Source organism: Rosa chinensis, chromosome 1, assembly GCF_002994745.2.
Source record: "Rosa chinensis cultivar Old Blush chromosome 1, RchiOBHm-V2, whole genome shotgun sequence".
Classification (NCBI taxonomy): Eukaryota; Viridiplantae; Streptophyta; class Magnoliopsida; order Rosales; family Rosaceae; genus Rosa; species Rosa chinensis.
Window position 1 is genome coordinate 5,025,025 of NC_037088.1, and position 18,266 is coordinate 5,043,290.

The following is an 18,266-nucleotide window of genomic DNA, read 5'->3' on the forward strand; positions in this document are numbered from 1 at the left end:
ATGTCACGTTTGGATATCACAAGGGGGATTGTTGCAGTGAATCTAGTTTTGGTGTGACTAGTCCAAATGGGAATGTGAATCTTTATATAATAGGGAGAGTATATTTAGTTATAGATTTCCTGTTCATATTCTGAATAGGATTCCTTGTAATATTAGATTTAGATTCTATGTAATCCTTATCATCTTGTCCCTACATAAATAGCCCCATTATGAATGAGGAAGCACGTTTTTCTCAAATTTCCTCTTACTGTTGCCAATAATTATTTTAGAATAGGAAATTTGGTGAGATCCAGACTGTTGATTTTAAACATCGTCTAATTTGAATATGTATGTATGTGTGCGCGCGTGCGTGTGCGCACGTGCGTGCGTGCGTGTGTGCGCATGCGCGCGCGTGTATAATCGGATCAGTTCGAAGTCGCTGGTGTTATTGTTGTCATATCTTGTTTGGGATAAACGGTATACCAAAGCTCAAAAACTTTCTGGGTTTTCCGGCAGGTATCTATTAGGCTATTTTAGCCATTACTGGATCTCAAAACAATGCGGTTCGCTTCGTCCAGCAAGGCAAAGCTATAAACGTTAAATTAGGGGTCGTGACCACTTACCCAATTTCAGCATAAATATTGCCCACTTACTCCACTAAGAGTTTTTTTAACCCATATACCCAAATCTAACATCTTTTGACAATTGTACCCCTATTATTAAATTAAAACCCATCCATCTCCTATCAGTCTCTCTCTCCTTCCCAAACTCTCTCTCTCTCCCCCCTGATCTCCACCTCCACTCTCTCTCTCTCTCTCTCTCTCTCTCTCTCTCTCTCTCTCCTCCCCATGATCTCCACCTCCGGTCTGTCTCTCTCTCTCTGATCGCCGCGCCGGAGATGCAGTCCAAACCTGAAGACGACGATGAAGCTCCAGTCGGCGATCCAACGTTCTCGTCGTCGTTCAAATGATCGGCGATCCAGCCACTCCAACGTCCTTGTCGCCGTTCGATTGATCGGCGATCCCGACCATCGCCACTCCTTGTCACTCCTTGCCTCAGCTTTCTTCAGCTTCCCGACCACTTTGCCTTCCAAATCTTCAGCTTCTTCGTACCAAACTCCAATGTTGGTGGCTGAAATCAACGGCAGCTTCGGAAGATTCTCAAAGGTCTTTGCTTTTTCACTGTTGCTGGTGACATCAGGGAGTGAAGGAAAATGGGGTTTCGAAAGATTGGGCCTTTCATTGGGTTTGAAGTTCTGGGTGGTGTTTCGATTTTGGGGTTTGGAATTCTGGGTGTTTCGGTTCTGGGGTTTTGAGGGTTTAGGCCTCTATCGTTCCGGCAATCGTTGTTCCAGTCCCCGAGGATTTTCGAGGAGTTGCCCACCACCACCATCATCTCTGTCTCTCGCCCCGACACTGACGATATCAACCCCATGCTTCTCTCGTACACAATCGAGTTCAAATACAACCAAGCACAGTCACCTATCTCTCTCTTACACCAGCACCGGCGAGAAATCACGATCAGCTTTAGACGTGGGTGCCCAGAGCATTTTTTTTTTTTGGTATCCTGAGATTGCAATGTAACTGTGGGGTTTGTTTGATGGTCTACTGGGGGGCAGTAGACACATTATTGGCCCCCAGTAGACCTTGATACGAGGGACATGGATCACTATAATGTGGTGTTTTGATAAGTTACTTGTTGTTTTCTGTGTACTAAGGTCAAATTATCAGTGAATCCTACAAAATGGTACATTTTTGGTGGTCTATTGGGAGGCAGTAGAGACATTGGACTTTGTATTGGGGGGCAATAATATGATTACTGGGGAGCAGTAATATGATTATAAATTGATAAATTGTTCCTGTAGTGTATTCATTTTGGTTTTGGGAGTTCATACAATTCACTGGACGTCAATAATATGATTTTTGGGAGGCAATAATATGATTACTGGGGGGCAGTAATATGAATACTGGGGGGCAATAATAGCCGGATTCTGGAATCCGGTCACCGGTCGTCGGAATCCAGTCACCGTTCGCCGGAGTCCGGTCACCGGTCGCCGGAGTCTGGTCGCCGGAGACCGCGCCGCCCACTGGTCACCGTAGCACAGCAAGGTGGAAGGTGACTTCACTCTCTAAGTGAGAAAGAAGGAGAGGGCAAAAAAGTCTCAAAAAAAAGAAAAAAAAATTAATTGGGTAAAGGGGAAATAATCCCTTAGAGTGTTTTGGGTAAATGGAGTTAAAAAACAGTTGGTGGAGCAAGTGGGCAATTTTTAGCCTAAAATCGGGTAAATGATCATTTTCCCTATTAGTATGTTCTTTTTATCGTGCAGTTGAATCCCATCGGACCTTGGAGAAATCGTGCTCTAACAAACACAAATCGTATCAATTAATTTTGTGTATCGATTAACATTAAGTGCTATAATTGACTTAGATTAGAGTTGATTACTTTTCATTAATACCATATACACCTTGAGAGATGAATATAGTCCATCACATTATTCCCATATGCTTTCTGTTAAGTTAAAGCTTTTGCAAATGATACGAAGCATCATTATGGTACTTTTATGTGCATATCATCACCACAACCTATAAAGTCACACAACCTGGCAATGATCTCATAAACAATAAAGCAACAGAGGTAGACATACACATACTATCAAATCTTTAACTGTTTCCTGACTTGTGAATGAGTTCCACAATTAGAAGAAGTTCTTGTTATTCAAACTTTCAACAGTATCCTTCAGAGACACTTCTAGCGGAGTATACCTTACACCCAAAGTTTGGGTTCTTTCCTTGGATACCTGATGAGTTGGTGTGAAAGGCTTGTCGTCTGCACATCTGTCAAAAATAGAGACTAGATTGTCAAGTTCCAATATTCTCTAGTGGGCAATTATGGAAATGTCTACATTATCCGACTGTACTAAGCATACCATTTACCTTTTTTTATCGGATGTCCCCGAAGGGAGACATACCATTTACTTTTAGAAAGGACTGAAAACACATGGTGAAAAGGCCTTATAGAAAAGATCTATTAACAGATATTAACTTGACCAAATAATGAAATAAACTCCCTCCCTCTCTATAAAAAAAAACATAATGTAGGCTGAAAACAGATATTGTCTAAATTTACGTTTATTAGGTACTCACTTATGCCAGAAGTAACATGCATTTTGTATCCTTGTAAGAAACTATTGAGTATGCAAAAGGAAAAGTAATGAAATCTAGCAGAAATTTACCGTTAATGACCAAGTAAACCTGCACTATTCTAACAACTGCCTCTAAAACACATGGAGTAATGGCATGTGACAATTTGATTATATTAGCAACTTACTTATCTGGGAGATTGAGAGCAGGGGAAATCTCGTACAACATTTTCACGACCTCTGAACAGTGTTTTACGCTTCCAACTAAACAATAACGTCCACTAGCTGATGGGTTTTCAAGGGCTAGAATATGTGCATTAGCAACATCTCTAACATCAACAAGTCTGTAAGTTCTGTTGGGAAACGTTTCGGTCCCTGCATCAATTAAACTATTATCAGGAACAATAATTTTCTTGACTGATTTTTAAGACATCTATGAAGCTGAAGGGCAAACTAACTTCCACTTTAAGTTTATAACACAAAGCTACCAGGCTACATAGGAATGACAATTTGGCAATATGACATATTGTGCGAAAGTAATTTCAAACATTACATCCCTCAACCTGACTCCCCGGCCACCCCCTTTTCAGCAGAAATATCAGTATATAATCATTCAAATGATTATATTGTGAATGTGGAAGCAGCAGTTCAACATAATAGGTATAAGCGCATAAGAATCGCAAATTGATGATAAAACAATAATTATTCAAATGACGCTAATGAAAACACTGTAAAGAATGTTCTCAAGAATAATCATTATTCAAGATGTGTGCTCAGTCAATATAAAATGACTGGTAGTACTAAGATCAATTATATATGTTTATAGGGCAATGGAGGCAAGGGTTCAAATGCAAGGTCTGTTATACAAAATGTGGAAGTTCTAGCAGATCAACAGTGACTTTACTTCTCGCCATGATAGAGAAAATGATAAAAAAAAAAAAAAAAAAGCACATGTGTTCAGAACTTCAGATCTAAGTAATGCAATATTTTTAATAAAAGTACCGTTTACGAGTTTCAGAACTATTTCAACACTAAGGTTCAGAGTTGGCTGTAAAAGGGGGCCGATCACCCATCCCGGATTTATTGTAATAATATCAATTCCTTTCTCTTTTGCAAACTTCCAAGCAGCTTCCTCAGCTAATGTCTTTGAAAGGATATACCAAAGCTGATGAAAACCAATCTCTCAGTAAACATAGTACATTTTTATGGCTTGAAAGCATTGAGATCGAACTCGTATCAAGTTATAGCATGGTATGTAAAACCATAATTACATGCTCACAACATATGCACACAATCATAAAAGGATTAAGGCTTACCTTCAGCAATCATTGGCATGGATTCCATCTTATGCAGCTGCAAACACGAACACTGAATATGGCCTTCTGTTACTTACCAACTTGCTTCTCAATGGACAGAACAATATGCAAAACGTCGGTAGTAATCAGGGACCAATTCATCTGTATATATAGGAGACTTAACCCTCAAGAAGCTTCCCATTAAAGCTATCCATATCGGTTTAGGTTTCCTAGTTAGATTCTTAATGTAACACTTCATTGTAGTCTTTCTTGCAGACTAAGAATAGGATTACTTACCTTAATGAATAGATACACTGCTTCATTAAGTTACAAGTATTGATTTACAGTTTGTATCCATGTTAAACTAGGATTGATATTAAGCTAATCATCAATTACTTTATGATGATATGTGTTATGTCCATATTTGATCTTACAATCTCCCCCTTGGACTCACACATATCATGCTCGATGATTTGCACCAGAGAACATCAAAACCTACTTAACTTACTGAAGTGCGCGCCAGATAACAAACTCAAATCGAAAATCCATTCCAACATGGTCAGATCACAGTTACTTATGCAGAGCAGGAAACAATATACATTTTAACAAAAATGCAGAGTTTCAAAACCACAAACATAAGCTCCTGCAATCCACATATGTCAAACCAGAAGTGATACAATATATGTTAATGTGTATCAACAAGTAAACATATATTAGGTCCTACTTTATGTTTCTAAAACCAGAAACTCAAGCAAATTTACTGAACACTGATGGCTTAAAATTATTGCTTGAACCTTAGCATCATGCTATACATGATTTAAGCCATCTGATAGCAAGTATGATATTCAAAACAAGATGATAAATTCCAAAACAAAACAATAAAGCTGCAGCAAAATCATAACTGGAAATACCTCAAAATTTTATTGATAATCAAAACTGTCATTACAAATAAGTTGTGATAAACAAAAATAAAAAGATCACAACTAAAACACAAGAACTCAAAAAACCTTAGAATTTTAAATGCTCCAACTGGACTAACTCTCTACTGATCTAAGCATCTAAATTAGCTAAAATTCCAATGCTTGCTGTATGTTTCTGGAATGCTGCTACTGACAATGCCTTGGTGAAAGGATCTGCTAGCTGTGAATTTGTGTCAATACTCAAAACAGCTATTTCACCATGCTTTACTCTTTCTCTAACACTGTAATACTTTAGATCAATATGCTTGGAATTATTTGACCTTTTACTGTTCTTGCTAAAGAAAACTGCAGCCTCATTGTCACAATAAATCACAAGTGTTCCAGCCACAATGTGACTCAATACTTTGGTCTGCATGAGAAAATTCCTAATCCAAAGTCCTTCACACACAGTTTCATATACTGCAATAAATTCGGCTTGCATAGTAGAAGTTGAAACAAGTGTTTGTTTCATGGTTTTCCAAGCAATAGCACCTCCTGCAAGCATGAACACATATCCACAAGTGGACTTCTTGGAGTCTGGATAATTCCCTGCAAAATCCGAGTCTGAGAATCCAATGAGTTTCAGATCCTCCACTTGCCTATAAACTAGCATGTGGCTTTTAGTTCTCTGCAGGTATCTCAACACTTTCTTCCCAGCTACCCAATGTTCATGGCCTGGATTAGATTGGAATCTAGACAAAATCCCTACTGCAAAAGACAAATCCGGCCTAGTGCAGACTTGTGCATACATGAGACTTCCTACAAGTCTGGCATAAGGCTTTGACTCCATATTTTCTTTCTCAACATCACTATTGGGACTTTGCTTCTTGGTTAACTTATCTCCTTTGGACATGGGAACTTCTCCAGCTGCACACTTCTCCATACCAAATCTCTTTAAAATTTTGGTAACATAATTCTGTTGAGACAAACCAAGTAGTCTCTGTGCCCTATCTCTTTTAATCTCAATACCTAGTACATAGGATGCTTCTCCTAAGTCTTTCATGTCAAAATTCCTTGACAGAAAACTCTTGGTATCTTTAAGCAATTTAATGTTACTGCTAGCCAAAAGTATATCATCCACATAGAGTACCAGAAAAATAAAATTGTTCCCAACAGTCTTCAAATAAACACACTCATCAACAAGATTTTCTGTAAATCCAAAAGTAGAAATCACAGAATCAAATTTCTTGTACCACTGTCTAGAAGCTTGTTTTAGGCCATAAATTGATTTTCTTAACTTACACACTAAGTTTTCACTTCCAGCTTGTACAAACCCTTCTGGCTGCCTCATATAAATCACTTCATCTAGTTCACCATTCAAGAAAGCTGTTTTAACATCCATCTGGTGCAGCTCCATATCAAAATGAGCCACCAAAGCCATGATTATCCTAAACGAGTCTTTTGTAGAAACTGGAGAAAAAGTCTCAGTAAAATCAATGCCCTCCTTCTGTGTAAAACCTTTGGCAACTAATCTTGCTTTATGTCTCTCTACATTGCCATTTGCATCTCTTTTGATTTTGAAAACCCATTTACAACCTATAGGCTTCTGGTTGGGGTCAGGTTCAACTAATTCCCAAACTGCATTTTGACTCATGGAATTAATTTCTGCTTCCATTGCTTGCTGCCATTGATGAGATTCATTACTTTCAATGGCCTGATTAAATGTAGTTGGATCATTGTCCTCTGCACAGTCCATTTCAATTTCTGCTTCTTGTAGATAAACAATGTAGTCACTCTCTTCCCCCCATAAGTTGGTTTTCTTGCTCTCTGTGATCTTCTAGGTTGAGCCACTGGATGATTTTGAGGTTCAGTTACTTGACCAGTTACGTGGTCAGTTACTTGGTCAGTGACATGGGCAGTGACATGGTCAGTGACATGGTCAGTGACATGGGCAGTGACTTGACCAGGCACAGTTACTTGGGTAGTTACATGGTCAGTGACATGGGCAGTGACTTGACCAGGTACAGTTACTTGGGTAGTTACATGGTCAGTGACTTGGTCAGTGACTTGGTCAGTGACATGGTCAGTTACTTGGCCAGTTACTCGACCAGGTACAGTTACTTGGTCAGTGACATGGTCAGTTACGTGACCAGTGACATGATCAGTTACATCTTGTTCTAAAGGCAATGCTACACTTATATTCTCATCTGACACAATTTCCTCAAAATCTGAGGTTAAATCCTCAAGGTTTGTATTGTGAACTTTTTCACTTAGAAACTTTACTTGATGTGTTTCAAAAATTCTAGGTGAATGATGAGCAGAATATAATTTATAGCCTTTAGATTTATCTGGATAACCTATAAAATAGCAACTAACAGTTTTGGGGTCAAGTTTATTCAAGCTTGGATTATAAATCCTAGCTTCTGCATGACATCCCCAAACATGACAGTGATGAAGACTAGGTTTCCTGCCACACCAAAGCTCAAAAGCAGTATTTTCTATGACTTTGCTAGGTGTCCTGTTGCAAATATAATTTGCAGTTTTTAAAGCCTCACCCCACAGAAATTTAGGCAAACCAGTCGTACACATCATGCATCTAACCATGTTCAAAAGAGTCCTATTCTTTCTCTCTGCAACACCATTCTGTTGTGGATTATAGGGTGTTGTGTATTGAGCTTTAATTCCATTGTCTTGCAAAAACAAGGCAAATGGACCCTTTTGTTGGCCGGATTCAGTGTACTTTCCATAGAACTCTCCCCCTCTATCTGACCTCACTGTTTTGATTTTCTTTTCTAGTTGATTTTCTACCTCAGACTTAAAGATTTGAAAGGCTTTCAATGCTTGTGCCTTTTCTGAAAGTAGATAAATATAACTGTATCTAGAAAAGTCATCAATGAATGTGATAAAATACACATTCCCACAGATAGTTTGATGCCTAAATGGTCCACATATATCAGTGTGTATGAGTTCTAATAAATTTTGGCTTCTATATGCAGTCTTCTTTCTAGTATTAGTTATTTTTCCCTTAAAGCATTCAACACAGTCTGTTAGATCAGAAAAATCAAGTTCATTTAGGATGTTGTTTTTCACCAAAATTTTCAGTCTCTCTTTTGAAACATGGCCGAGTCTTCTATGCCATAAAAATGCAGACTTTTCATTTAGTTTGGTTCTTTTAACACCTGTTAAAGTGTTAGTACTGTTTGTGTTATTTTCAACAAGTAAAATTTCTTGTTGAGCCATTGAACAATTTAACTGTAAATAATCATTCATAATAACACCAGAACCAATTTGAACAGAATTTTTAGAAATAAGAATTCCATTACTATCCATAACAAGTCTACAACCAGATTTTACTAAAAGAGAAACCGAAACCAAATTCCTTCTCATGGAAGGTACATAAAAAACATTGTCCAAAACTAACAATTTTCCTAATCCTAAATCGAGCTTTAAGGTTCCAATAGCCTTGACTGCCACTCTCATGCCATTGCCTACACACAGGTTCACTTCATCACTTTTTGGGATTCTCCTCCTTATGAATCCCTGCAAAGAATTAGTAATATGAATAGGTGAGCCTGAATCTATCCACCAAGACTGTGGTTCAACATTTATAAGATTAATTTCTAAAGAAAAAACTGTATTAGAAAAAATCTTACCCTTTTTGGCTAACCAATTTTTATAGCCAGTGCAGTCCTTTTTCATGTGTCCTACTCTTTTGCAAAAGTAGCACTTGAACCTAAATGGCCTATTTTCCTTGGCCACTGCAGCTGTTGAACTCTTAGTTATGGCTTTGATAGGCTTGAGCTTATTTTGGGGCTTTTTCCTTTTAGGCTTCTCAATGAGGTTAATGGTTGTAGCAGGTTCCTTTTCTTCCTTGATCCTAGATTCTTCATCCACACAGATGGATATAAGTTCATCTAGAGTCCAGTTTCCCTTTTGAGAGTTGTAACTGGTCCTAAGATGACTAAAACTGTTAGGCAAGGAATGTAGTGCATAATGCACTACCTGCTCATCCCTAACCCCCATCAAGAGCTCCCTGAGTCTGCCATTTATATTGATCATCTTCATAATGTGCTCTCTAACTCCCCCTGAACCCATGTACTTCAAATCATGAAACTCCTTGGTTAGCCTAGCAGCTTCTGCCTTTTCACTTTCTTTAAACTTAGCACCTATGAGTTCCAAAAAATCTGATGCTAGCTCAGGTTCTTCTATACTTCCTCTGACAGTCTTGGACATAGAGGTACGAATGAGGTTCTTAGCCATTCTATTGGATCTATGCCACTTCTTGTAAAGATCAGTTTCCTTCTTAGTGCTCTTTTCAGTTAACTCTTCAGGTTTGTCCTCAGTGAAGCAATAGTCTATGTTCTCATGCATTCCCATATAGTTCTCTACAGAATCTAGCCAAGCTCTATAGTTGGTTCCAGTTAGCATCAAGACACTGTTCAAGTTCATGTAAGAGTTACCTAAGGAGCAAAACAAAAATTCGTGTGAGTTCTCAATTTGTAAAGAAAATAACTTTAAGTTTTCTGTGTTTTATTTAGCTTTAAGCAACCAAAACAAGAACATACAGAAAACCTAAACAATCCATACTTGCATTCATATCAGTCCATAACCAAAAATAATGTTAAGCAACACTTTTGAGCAGAAGCATAACATTCTGGAGTTCTTTATCAATATGCCATGTTCAATGAAAACAAGTTATCCAAAGAAATTTATCCACATCTTTAGACAGAAGAAAAATTTCTAAGTATCCGAATTTATTTTCATCAAGCATGCATATTGCTGTTTTGTATTCTAAAACCATACTTGACCACTTCTTTGGAAGATAAAACTGAAGCATAGTTTTAAAACACAAAACACAATTTCAGTTTTGTCACTCGATCAGATACTTGATTAGTTACCTGACCAGTTACATGGTCAGTGACCTGACCAGTTACATGGTCAGTGACCTGATCATTGTTTTCTGCCAACATCAATGACGAATGCTTTGTGCATCATAATCACTTATGCCAACAGAAAACCACAAAACCCATGAGCTTTTAACTTTATATTCTACCCAGATTCATCCTTGTAAGAAAATAAAGCTCTCGTATCTATCAATTTTAATTGTGTAAACAAATTCTGGGAGATTTTGTTCTTCATGCAATTTTACACAATCACAGATACAATACCATATCATCAATCAATTCATCATGCATATTCAAGCACAATCAAAATTGTTTCGATTCCAAGAAACCACAGAACAATCAAGAAATTGTAAATTTCATCCGGTCACCATCTACTCTAACCTAACGCACGCCGGGAATGCAACTAGGGTTCTTGAGCACAATCAAAAACTCAATTATCATGCTATGAATCGAAATCAATTTCACAGAAAAACCTGTTTTTGCTTTTTCCCCAATTTGCTGCTAAAAATCACAGCGGAAGCATGAATTTGATATTTAACCAGATGCAGCAATTGACTTAAGTAACTTACCTTGATCAGTTACATGACCAGTTACATGGTCAGTTACCTGATCAGTGACTTGGTCAGTTACCTGACCAGTTACTTGATCCGTAAAGCAAAAACCCTTCTTTTTTTTTTTTTTTTTTTTTTTGTGTTTGTTTTGCAAAACCCTAAAACGATCTTGAAGCCAAGCAAAAACTTCATTCATATTTGTGAGCCTATGCTCTGATACCAATTGTAAAACCATAATTACATGCTCACAACATATGCACACAATCATAAAAGGATTAAGGCTTACCTTCAGCAATCATTGGCATGGATTCCATCTTATGCAGCTGCAAACACGAACACTGAATATGGCCTTCTGTTACTTACCAACTTGCTTCTCAATGGACAGAACAATATGCAAAACGTCGGTAGTAATCAGGGACCAATTCATCTGTATATATAGGAGACTTAACCCTCAAGAAGCTTCCCATTAAAGCTATCCATATCGGTTTAGGTTTCCTAGTTAGATTCTTAATGTAACACTTCATTGTAGTCTTTCTTGCAGACTAAGAATAGGATTACTTACCTTAATGAATAGATACACTGCTTCATTAAGTTACAAGTATTGATTTACAGTTTGTATCCATGTTAAACTAGGATTGATATTAAGCTAATCATCAATTACTTTATGATGATATGTGTTATGTCCATATTTGATCTTACATGGTATGCTGGACAACCACAAAAACCATTTACACACTAACCTTCGCTTTTTCACAAAAAGCAGGATCTGAAAACCAAGATTCATCGATGATTACATCAGCAGTAAGAGGTTTTCCATTAAATGCAACTGCTACTATAGAAGATGTTATAACCACCCTTTTGATAGACTGAACCTTCACACACGATCCGAGGACATTAAGCGTTCCCTTCAAAGCAGGGTCAATTAATTCTGCCTGACAACGATTAAGAGCTAGCAACATTATAGCGCATATTGATATAGATTTTGCAGGTAAAATCAAACTGCATCAATAGCACTTGGCAGAGTATCAAATCGAACTGAATTTCATAAACTGTTGGCTTAAGATGCGACAACGAAAAATTGGTAAACGTTTTGAAGGATGTAATTAAGAGATGAACGGATGAACCTGCGGATTAGTAGATGAATCTGAGAGTAGGACAGGGGATGCTGTATGAAAAACACCTTCACACCCATCAACAGCAGGGTCAAAAGAACCTTCTTCTAACAAGTCTGCTTTGAACAAATGAAGCCTTTCCTTTGCTCCATCAAGTGAGAGTAGGTGTTCTGTTTTCTTTTGATCGTCTGGAGCATGCAAAAACAGAACTTGATTAATTAAGAGTGAAAACTAAAGCTCAGATATTTAATCTGAAGATTAGTGAAAGAACTGGCTAAATTGAGCAAGTTAAATGGATTAAAAGTTGAAAAACAAAACGGGAAGGAAGACAAAAGAGAAGTGATGGAACAAACCTGGGTCCCGAACCGTGGCTTTGACAGTATAACCTCGTTGCAATAAGAGCTTCACCAGCCATGATGCTATGAAACCAGATGCTCCCGTCACACACACAACCTTGCTTTCTCCGCAGCTCATCCTTTTTTCTCTTGTTAGCTCTGCTAGGAAGCAAGTAAGAGCTGAGTTTCTTTCTATTTTTGGTGAATGAAGGAATATATAGAGGAAACAGGCTTCAAACAAAGAGAGGCAGACAACTTTGTATTTTTTTAATAAGGACAATGGAGACCAGTCAACAACTCTTGCACATATAATTAATTAAATGCCCTTGAGTCAATGGAGACAATGGTGCATTTCTTTTTGCATACGACTGTTGCATTGTTGTGGGGACGTTAATGTTGAAAATGTCCACATGTCTTGATCTCTATTGAAGCAACAAGAAGTTTCATAAGAATTGAAGTGATCATGTAACATCTTCAATAACTGTAGGTTGTCCAACGAAATGGAATTCCATCAACAGAATCTCATTTTTTCTCACTATAAAGTGAAACACTGTAATGAACACATTATATTGTTATACACATTTTCGGAGTTCAGATATTTTATGAGAACTTTATCCCCACCACAGTATGGAGTTTCACATAATCCAAATTTCAACCGCCAATATGCAATCAACTTCTGTAACAATAAACTAACAAATTGCTGACACAAGGATAATTGATCATATGTTGAGGAAACCCTTCTCCTTCAGGCTTTCAATAGTGTCCTTCAGAGTTACTTCCAATGGATGAAAACTAATTCCCAGACTTTTTGCTTTCTCCTTGGATACTTGAAACTGTGGGCCAGATGGATTCAAAAGAGGATTGTCATCCTCACATCTGCCATTAATGACAAGAAGAAGACAAAATAACACAAAAGGAAAGAACCATTAGAAATTTGCCACATTCGTCGAGTTTTCTTAGAATCAATGTAATTTGGTTTAGCAAATTCTGTACGTATGAAAAGGTGGTAGTGAGTCCAGTATATATGCACAGTGAGACGGCTAATCCACACACACAGAGACATATTCTTACTGTAAAAAAATGTTCACCTGGTCAGTTATTAACTAAAAAAATAATGTTCAACCACTCTTAAATGTAAATCTAATGGCAGAGAAAATTATTATTAAGTTGAGGTGTTTTGTTTTCCACCCTTAGATTTAATGAGCATAAATTCTTTGGCCAGTAACTGACCAGGTGAACACTACTGTTCTTACTGCCATATAGTTTTGCAATACAAGTGTATAAGCAGAAAAATAAAAATTGATGACTCTGCTTAGTTAGGTTATGCCAAAATATAGATAGGGTTATAACTCGGGGGTAATGTTCACTCGTCAGATATCAAACATCTTATGTTCTTAGAGTATCAATATACATCAGACCTCTAAAGTCTAAACTACCACTCAACCTTAGATAAACAGTCCAAAATGACAGTCCGGCAACAATATGCCAAACAGTTTATAACATAAATTTTCGGTAGAATAAAACATGAAATTAGTAGGATAAAGTTGTAAATTTCATTAATTACCAGTTGAATGGTAATCTTCATTAGTGAAACTGGCAACAGTTACGGCATTTTGCAATTGATAACTTACCTTCCAGGAATGTACATTGTGGGATAAAGTTGTCGTATCATCTCTAGAGTCTCGGAAATATTTGCAACATGGCTGACCAAACAATACCTTCCACTAGCTGAAAGAATTTCAAATGCTTGAATATGTGCAGCGGCAACATCTCTAACATCAATAAATCTGTAATTTGAAGCTGGCACTGCCTTGCCTACAGAAAAGAGAAAAGAAATAATCAACTGCCAGCTTGCAGCACAGGAATTTCAATAATCAACTTTACACCATAATTTGCTCTAATTAATCATGCAAAGGTAGAGAAAGACAATTGCCGAAGTATGTACCAGTTATGAGGTTCTGAATCATCTCCACCGTCAAATTAATTGTCGGCTGTAAGAGTGGTCCAATCACAAACCCCGGATTTATTGAAACCAAGTCAATCCTATTTCCTTCAGCAAATTTCCAAGCAGCCTCCTCAGCTAAAGTCTTTGAAAGAATATACCACAGCTGGACATGTCAAAGGGAAGTTCATACCAAATTTAAAATACATACAAAAATAAGCTAAACTGCTTTGTATGTAAATCTCTTGATTTCAAATATTATTCTATAAAGGTAGGAGTGAAATGAATTACTACTTATAAAACTTACAAAAGGTGAAACCTGGAAAAAGATGAGAAATGGAACCTACTCACCTTGTGCTTCTCAGCAATTAGTGGATCTGAATACCATGTTTCATCCACTACAACATCAGGGGTCAGAGGTTTTCCATTCATCATTACTGAAGCCAAAGAAGATGTCAAAACCACTCGCTTGACGGTTGGAAATTTTGCACATGATTTCAGAACATTTAATGTTCCCTTCACAGCAGGGTCAATTAGTTCTGCCTGAAGATATGGAGACAAATGCTCATTGCATTCTCTACATCAAAAATTATAAAATAAATTTGAACCATTGAAAATATGATGTTCTCTAAACAAATACAGACAGACGCCGAGAATTATGATCCTGCAAAGAGGTACAAAGTACAAACAGAAACCTAAGTTTTTACTGACACCATCGGAAGAATCTTTTGGAAACTATTCCCAACCACCTCTCCGATGAGAAACTAGGTGGAAAAACAAGCCAATTGAAAAATTACAAAATCAAAAGATTAAACTAAACGCTGCTAATGTAAACAATCATAACCTTATCTTAACAGGTAAGTGAAGTTACTAGAGGGGATAAGCAAAGAAAAGTAACTTTATCAGTCTGTTTATACATTTTCTCTCAAGTAATTACGGCAAAGTGCATGAGCCTTAACATTCTCTAGCTAGAAAAGTAAATACCGCTGCCTTAGCTAACTTATATCAACTATTTTGCTTTTAATTCATCTACAAGAACATAATGTGAGATTCCTGCCACCTGGATTAACTAGTTATGATTGAATAATCCACTTATGGGTGAAAGAAGAACTATAAGAAACAGCCAGTTAAGAGAATGAAAAAACATTTGAAGTATGTAAGTAATTGAAGAGATGGACCTGAGGGTCATTGACTGATGAAAAAGATACCGGAGATGCGGTATGAAAAACACATTCACATCCATCAACTGCAGGGTCAAAAGATCCTTCATCTAGCAAATCTGCTTTGAACAAATGAAGCCTTTCTTTTGCCCCCTCAAGTGAAAGCAAGTGTTCTGTTTTTTTGGGATCGTCTGGGGCATACATAAACACAACTGGTTAGTTGAATTGAGAATACATCAACCACACTGGAGCAGAAGTATCAGCAGACAAGTTTAGTTCTCTTCAGTAGGTAGTCAAACATGCAAGAACAATCAATATATGGATGTAAGTATGTAACTTTACCGGTTATCATAGAACAAGACATGCATAAGGTTTTGGCAAATATAATCTGAGGAATCAGATGATACGTGGTAATAGGTTTGATCAACAAGTCTTAATAACGGATGAGGAACTATCCACACCTACAACTAATTTACATTTCCTCATATCTGTTGTTACATACAACTCTCCTTTTGTCTTGGAAATATCTATCTTTTATTGCTAGAAGTCTCCTTTTGTTCGAATTTGGAGCTAAACTGTGGGCTTCGGCGTTTTGGGAGAACCAAATATGGGACCGGAGATGGGGCTTCTAAAGCATTTTTGTCCAAATTTGGGAGCCATTTGACTAACAACAGCTAAAGGCTTGCCGTATCAAACATAAACATTATATTTCAAGAATCATACTTTGACTCCTCAACTTTTCTTATGGTAAACAAGTTAGATATTGAGTAAACTTCTGTGTTTCTATTCATCTTACACTGAAGTTTAAATAGGATTACAAAAGGAAAGCATACAGCTCACTACTGCTCATCCATCACTATGCCTAACACTACAACTCAATCAATCATTTCACAACTAATCTTAGTTGTCATTTCCAGCTAATCTTAGTGCTGCACAACCTAACATGAATCACGACAAAACAAGCAACAAACCCAGAACTTGAAAATGGAACTAATTGAAAGAAGTGTGTGCCCAGAAAAGCTTCTAGCCTTCTACTCACTTGGGTCCCGAACAGTGCCTTTGACAATATAACCACGTTGTAGCAAAAGCTTGACCAGCCATGATGCAATATAACCAGATGCTCCTGTTACACAGACAACACCTTTCCCTGCTCCGCTCATCCTCAGACTCTCTAAAGCTGAAGAAGCTTTCGTACGGTTGGTGTTTATGATCGGGGGAGTCAACAATGGAGGCAACTAATGGAAGTAACTGGACCCACTTCTACGTATGGTACATCATTTTTTCAATTTGGTCATGCTGAGACTTCATTAAATTGGATTTGAAGTAATTTGTGTAATTAGGAAAAACGTATTGGGACATCTATTACAATATTCATCATTACTGAAGTCACAGAACTGAAAACCAGTCCCATGATGGGAATATTTTACCATATGCTTTCTGTGTTTAGTCAAATTTTACATTATGCTTCTCATGAGCATTTATTCTCAATGGAGCCATATATAACAAGCTGAAGCATTTTCCTAGTTAACTCTAAATCTATCTATAGATGAATTAAAGGAAGCCTTGGCACTGAACAATACATCATCCATCATTATATCTCTGGAGTTCAGCATAAACCGCATTTCAACTGCCGATACGTGATAAACTAACAGGATGCCGTCAATTGGATGAATCAAATGTTGAGAAAGCCCTTCTCCTTCAGGCTTTCAATAGTGTCCTTCAGAGTTACTTCAAGTGGATAAAAACCAATTCCCAGACCTTTTGCCTTCTCCTTGGATACTTGAAACTGTGGGTCAGAAGGAAGCAAAGGAGGATTGTCATCCTCACATCTGCCATTAATGACGAAAAGAGAAGGGAAAAAGAAAGAAACATTAGCAATTTGCCACATTCATCGAGTTTTCAGAGTTCCTAATTGAGCTAAATTTTGCAAATTCTTCATAGATGGAAAGGTGGGTAGTATGACCAGTTTAAATGAACATTGAGACAGCTCACATATATATAATAAATATATTTAACAGCCATATGGTTTTACAACTCGAGGTGACTGAGCAGACAAATAAAAGTTGGTATATGATGATGAGTTAGGTTGTGCCTAATATAGAGGATTATGACTCGGCCACTCGCGTAATGTTCTCTCATCAGATATCAAGTATGCTATGTTGTTAGACTACCAATATAGATCAGACATTTAAACCCCATTCAACCTCAGACAAAAGGTCCAAATTGACCTCCTGGCAACCATATGTCAAACCGTTAATATCAGAATTTTCCGTAGGATAAAACATGTAGTAGGATAAATTTCTAGAATTGGTTTCCAGTTAAATGGTAATCTAGTTTCAGCTATGGCATTTTGTAACGTATATTTACCTTTTAGGAATGTGCAAAGTGGGATAAAGTTGTTGTATAATCTCTTGAACCTCAGAAATGTGCGCAGCATGGCTGACCAAACAATAACTTCCTGTAGCTGAAGGAACTTCAAATGCTTGAATATGAGCCAAGGCAACATCTCTAACATCAATCAATCAATTATTTGTCAAACTTACAAAAGGTGAAACCAGGAAAAAGATGAGAAATTGGGCTGTTCTTGGGGCTGTGTGCGGGCTCACTATTATCTGGATCCGCATTTGGGATCTTGAATATTCAGTTTAGGCTTCATCTTTTGCTGCACTACGGAATTGGGATTTTTTGGGTTAGTTTGGGCTTTTTTGGGTTTCATTTGGTTTTGCTTTTTTTTACTTAGGGAAGGTTAGTGACGGAAGATTACCTACTACTATATGTATTTAGGTATATGAAGGTATGATGCACCATATTGTTGGTATCTTATTTAGTTTCTTAAACAAGTTGGTGGCGAAAGGTTACCCTCTACTTGACGCATATCTCTGCGTAGAAATATAGTGCACCATATCGTCGGTACCTTTTTACATAGCCTGGGTTCTGTCCGGTGCTTCAT

The 18,266-nt window shown here is 37.4% G+C and overlaps 2 protein-coding genes across 5 annotated transcripts; both read right to left on the reverse strand.

The window, feature by feature from the left end:
• Positions 1-2,615: 2,615 nt before the first annotated feature.
• LOC112192031 (phenylacetaldehyde reductase) lies at positions 2,616-12,425 on the reverse strand. Its single transcript, XM_024331547.2, has 6 exons — positions 12,233-12,425; positions 11,892-12,067; positions 11,508-11,699; positions 4,121-4,283; positions 3,307-3,493; positions 2,616-2,813 (listed from the first exon to the last, which is right to left on the reverse strand). The coding sequence occupies exons 1-6, from the start codon at positions 12,351-12,353 to the stop codon at positions 2,675-2,677; spliced, it is 978 nt and encodes a 325-aa protein (XP_024187315.1). The 5' UTR covers positions 12,354-12,425; the 3' UTR covers positions 2,616-2,674.
• Positions 12,426-12,696: 271 nt separating this feature from the next.
• Positions 12,697-16,528, reverse strand: LOC112192016 (phenylacetaldehyde reductase). Of its 4 annotated transcripts, none has more exons than XM_024331525.2 (6): positions 16,356-16,528; positions 15,335-15,507; positions 14,508-14,699; positions 14,160-14,322; positions 13,846-14,029; positions 12,697-13,090 (listed from the first exon to the last, which is right to left on the reverse strand). In XM_024331525.2, exons 1-6 carry the CDS (start codon positions 16,474-16,476, stop codon positions 12,934-12,936), a joined length of 990 nt encoding a protein of 329 aa, XP_024187293.1. In that variant the 5' UTR covers positions 16,477-16,528; the 3' UTR covers positions 12,697-12,933. The 4 variants fall into 4 exon arrangements, with proteins under 4 accessions (XP_024187293.1, XP_024187300.1, XP_040373279.1 ...); XM_024331532.2 differs by having other exon boundaries at positions 14,508-14,733; positions 16,356-16,496; XM_040517345.1 differs by lacking the exon at positions 16,356-16,528 and adding an exon at positions 15,659-16,349.
• Between the last annotated feature and the right edge of the window lie 1,738 nt (positions 16,529-18,266).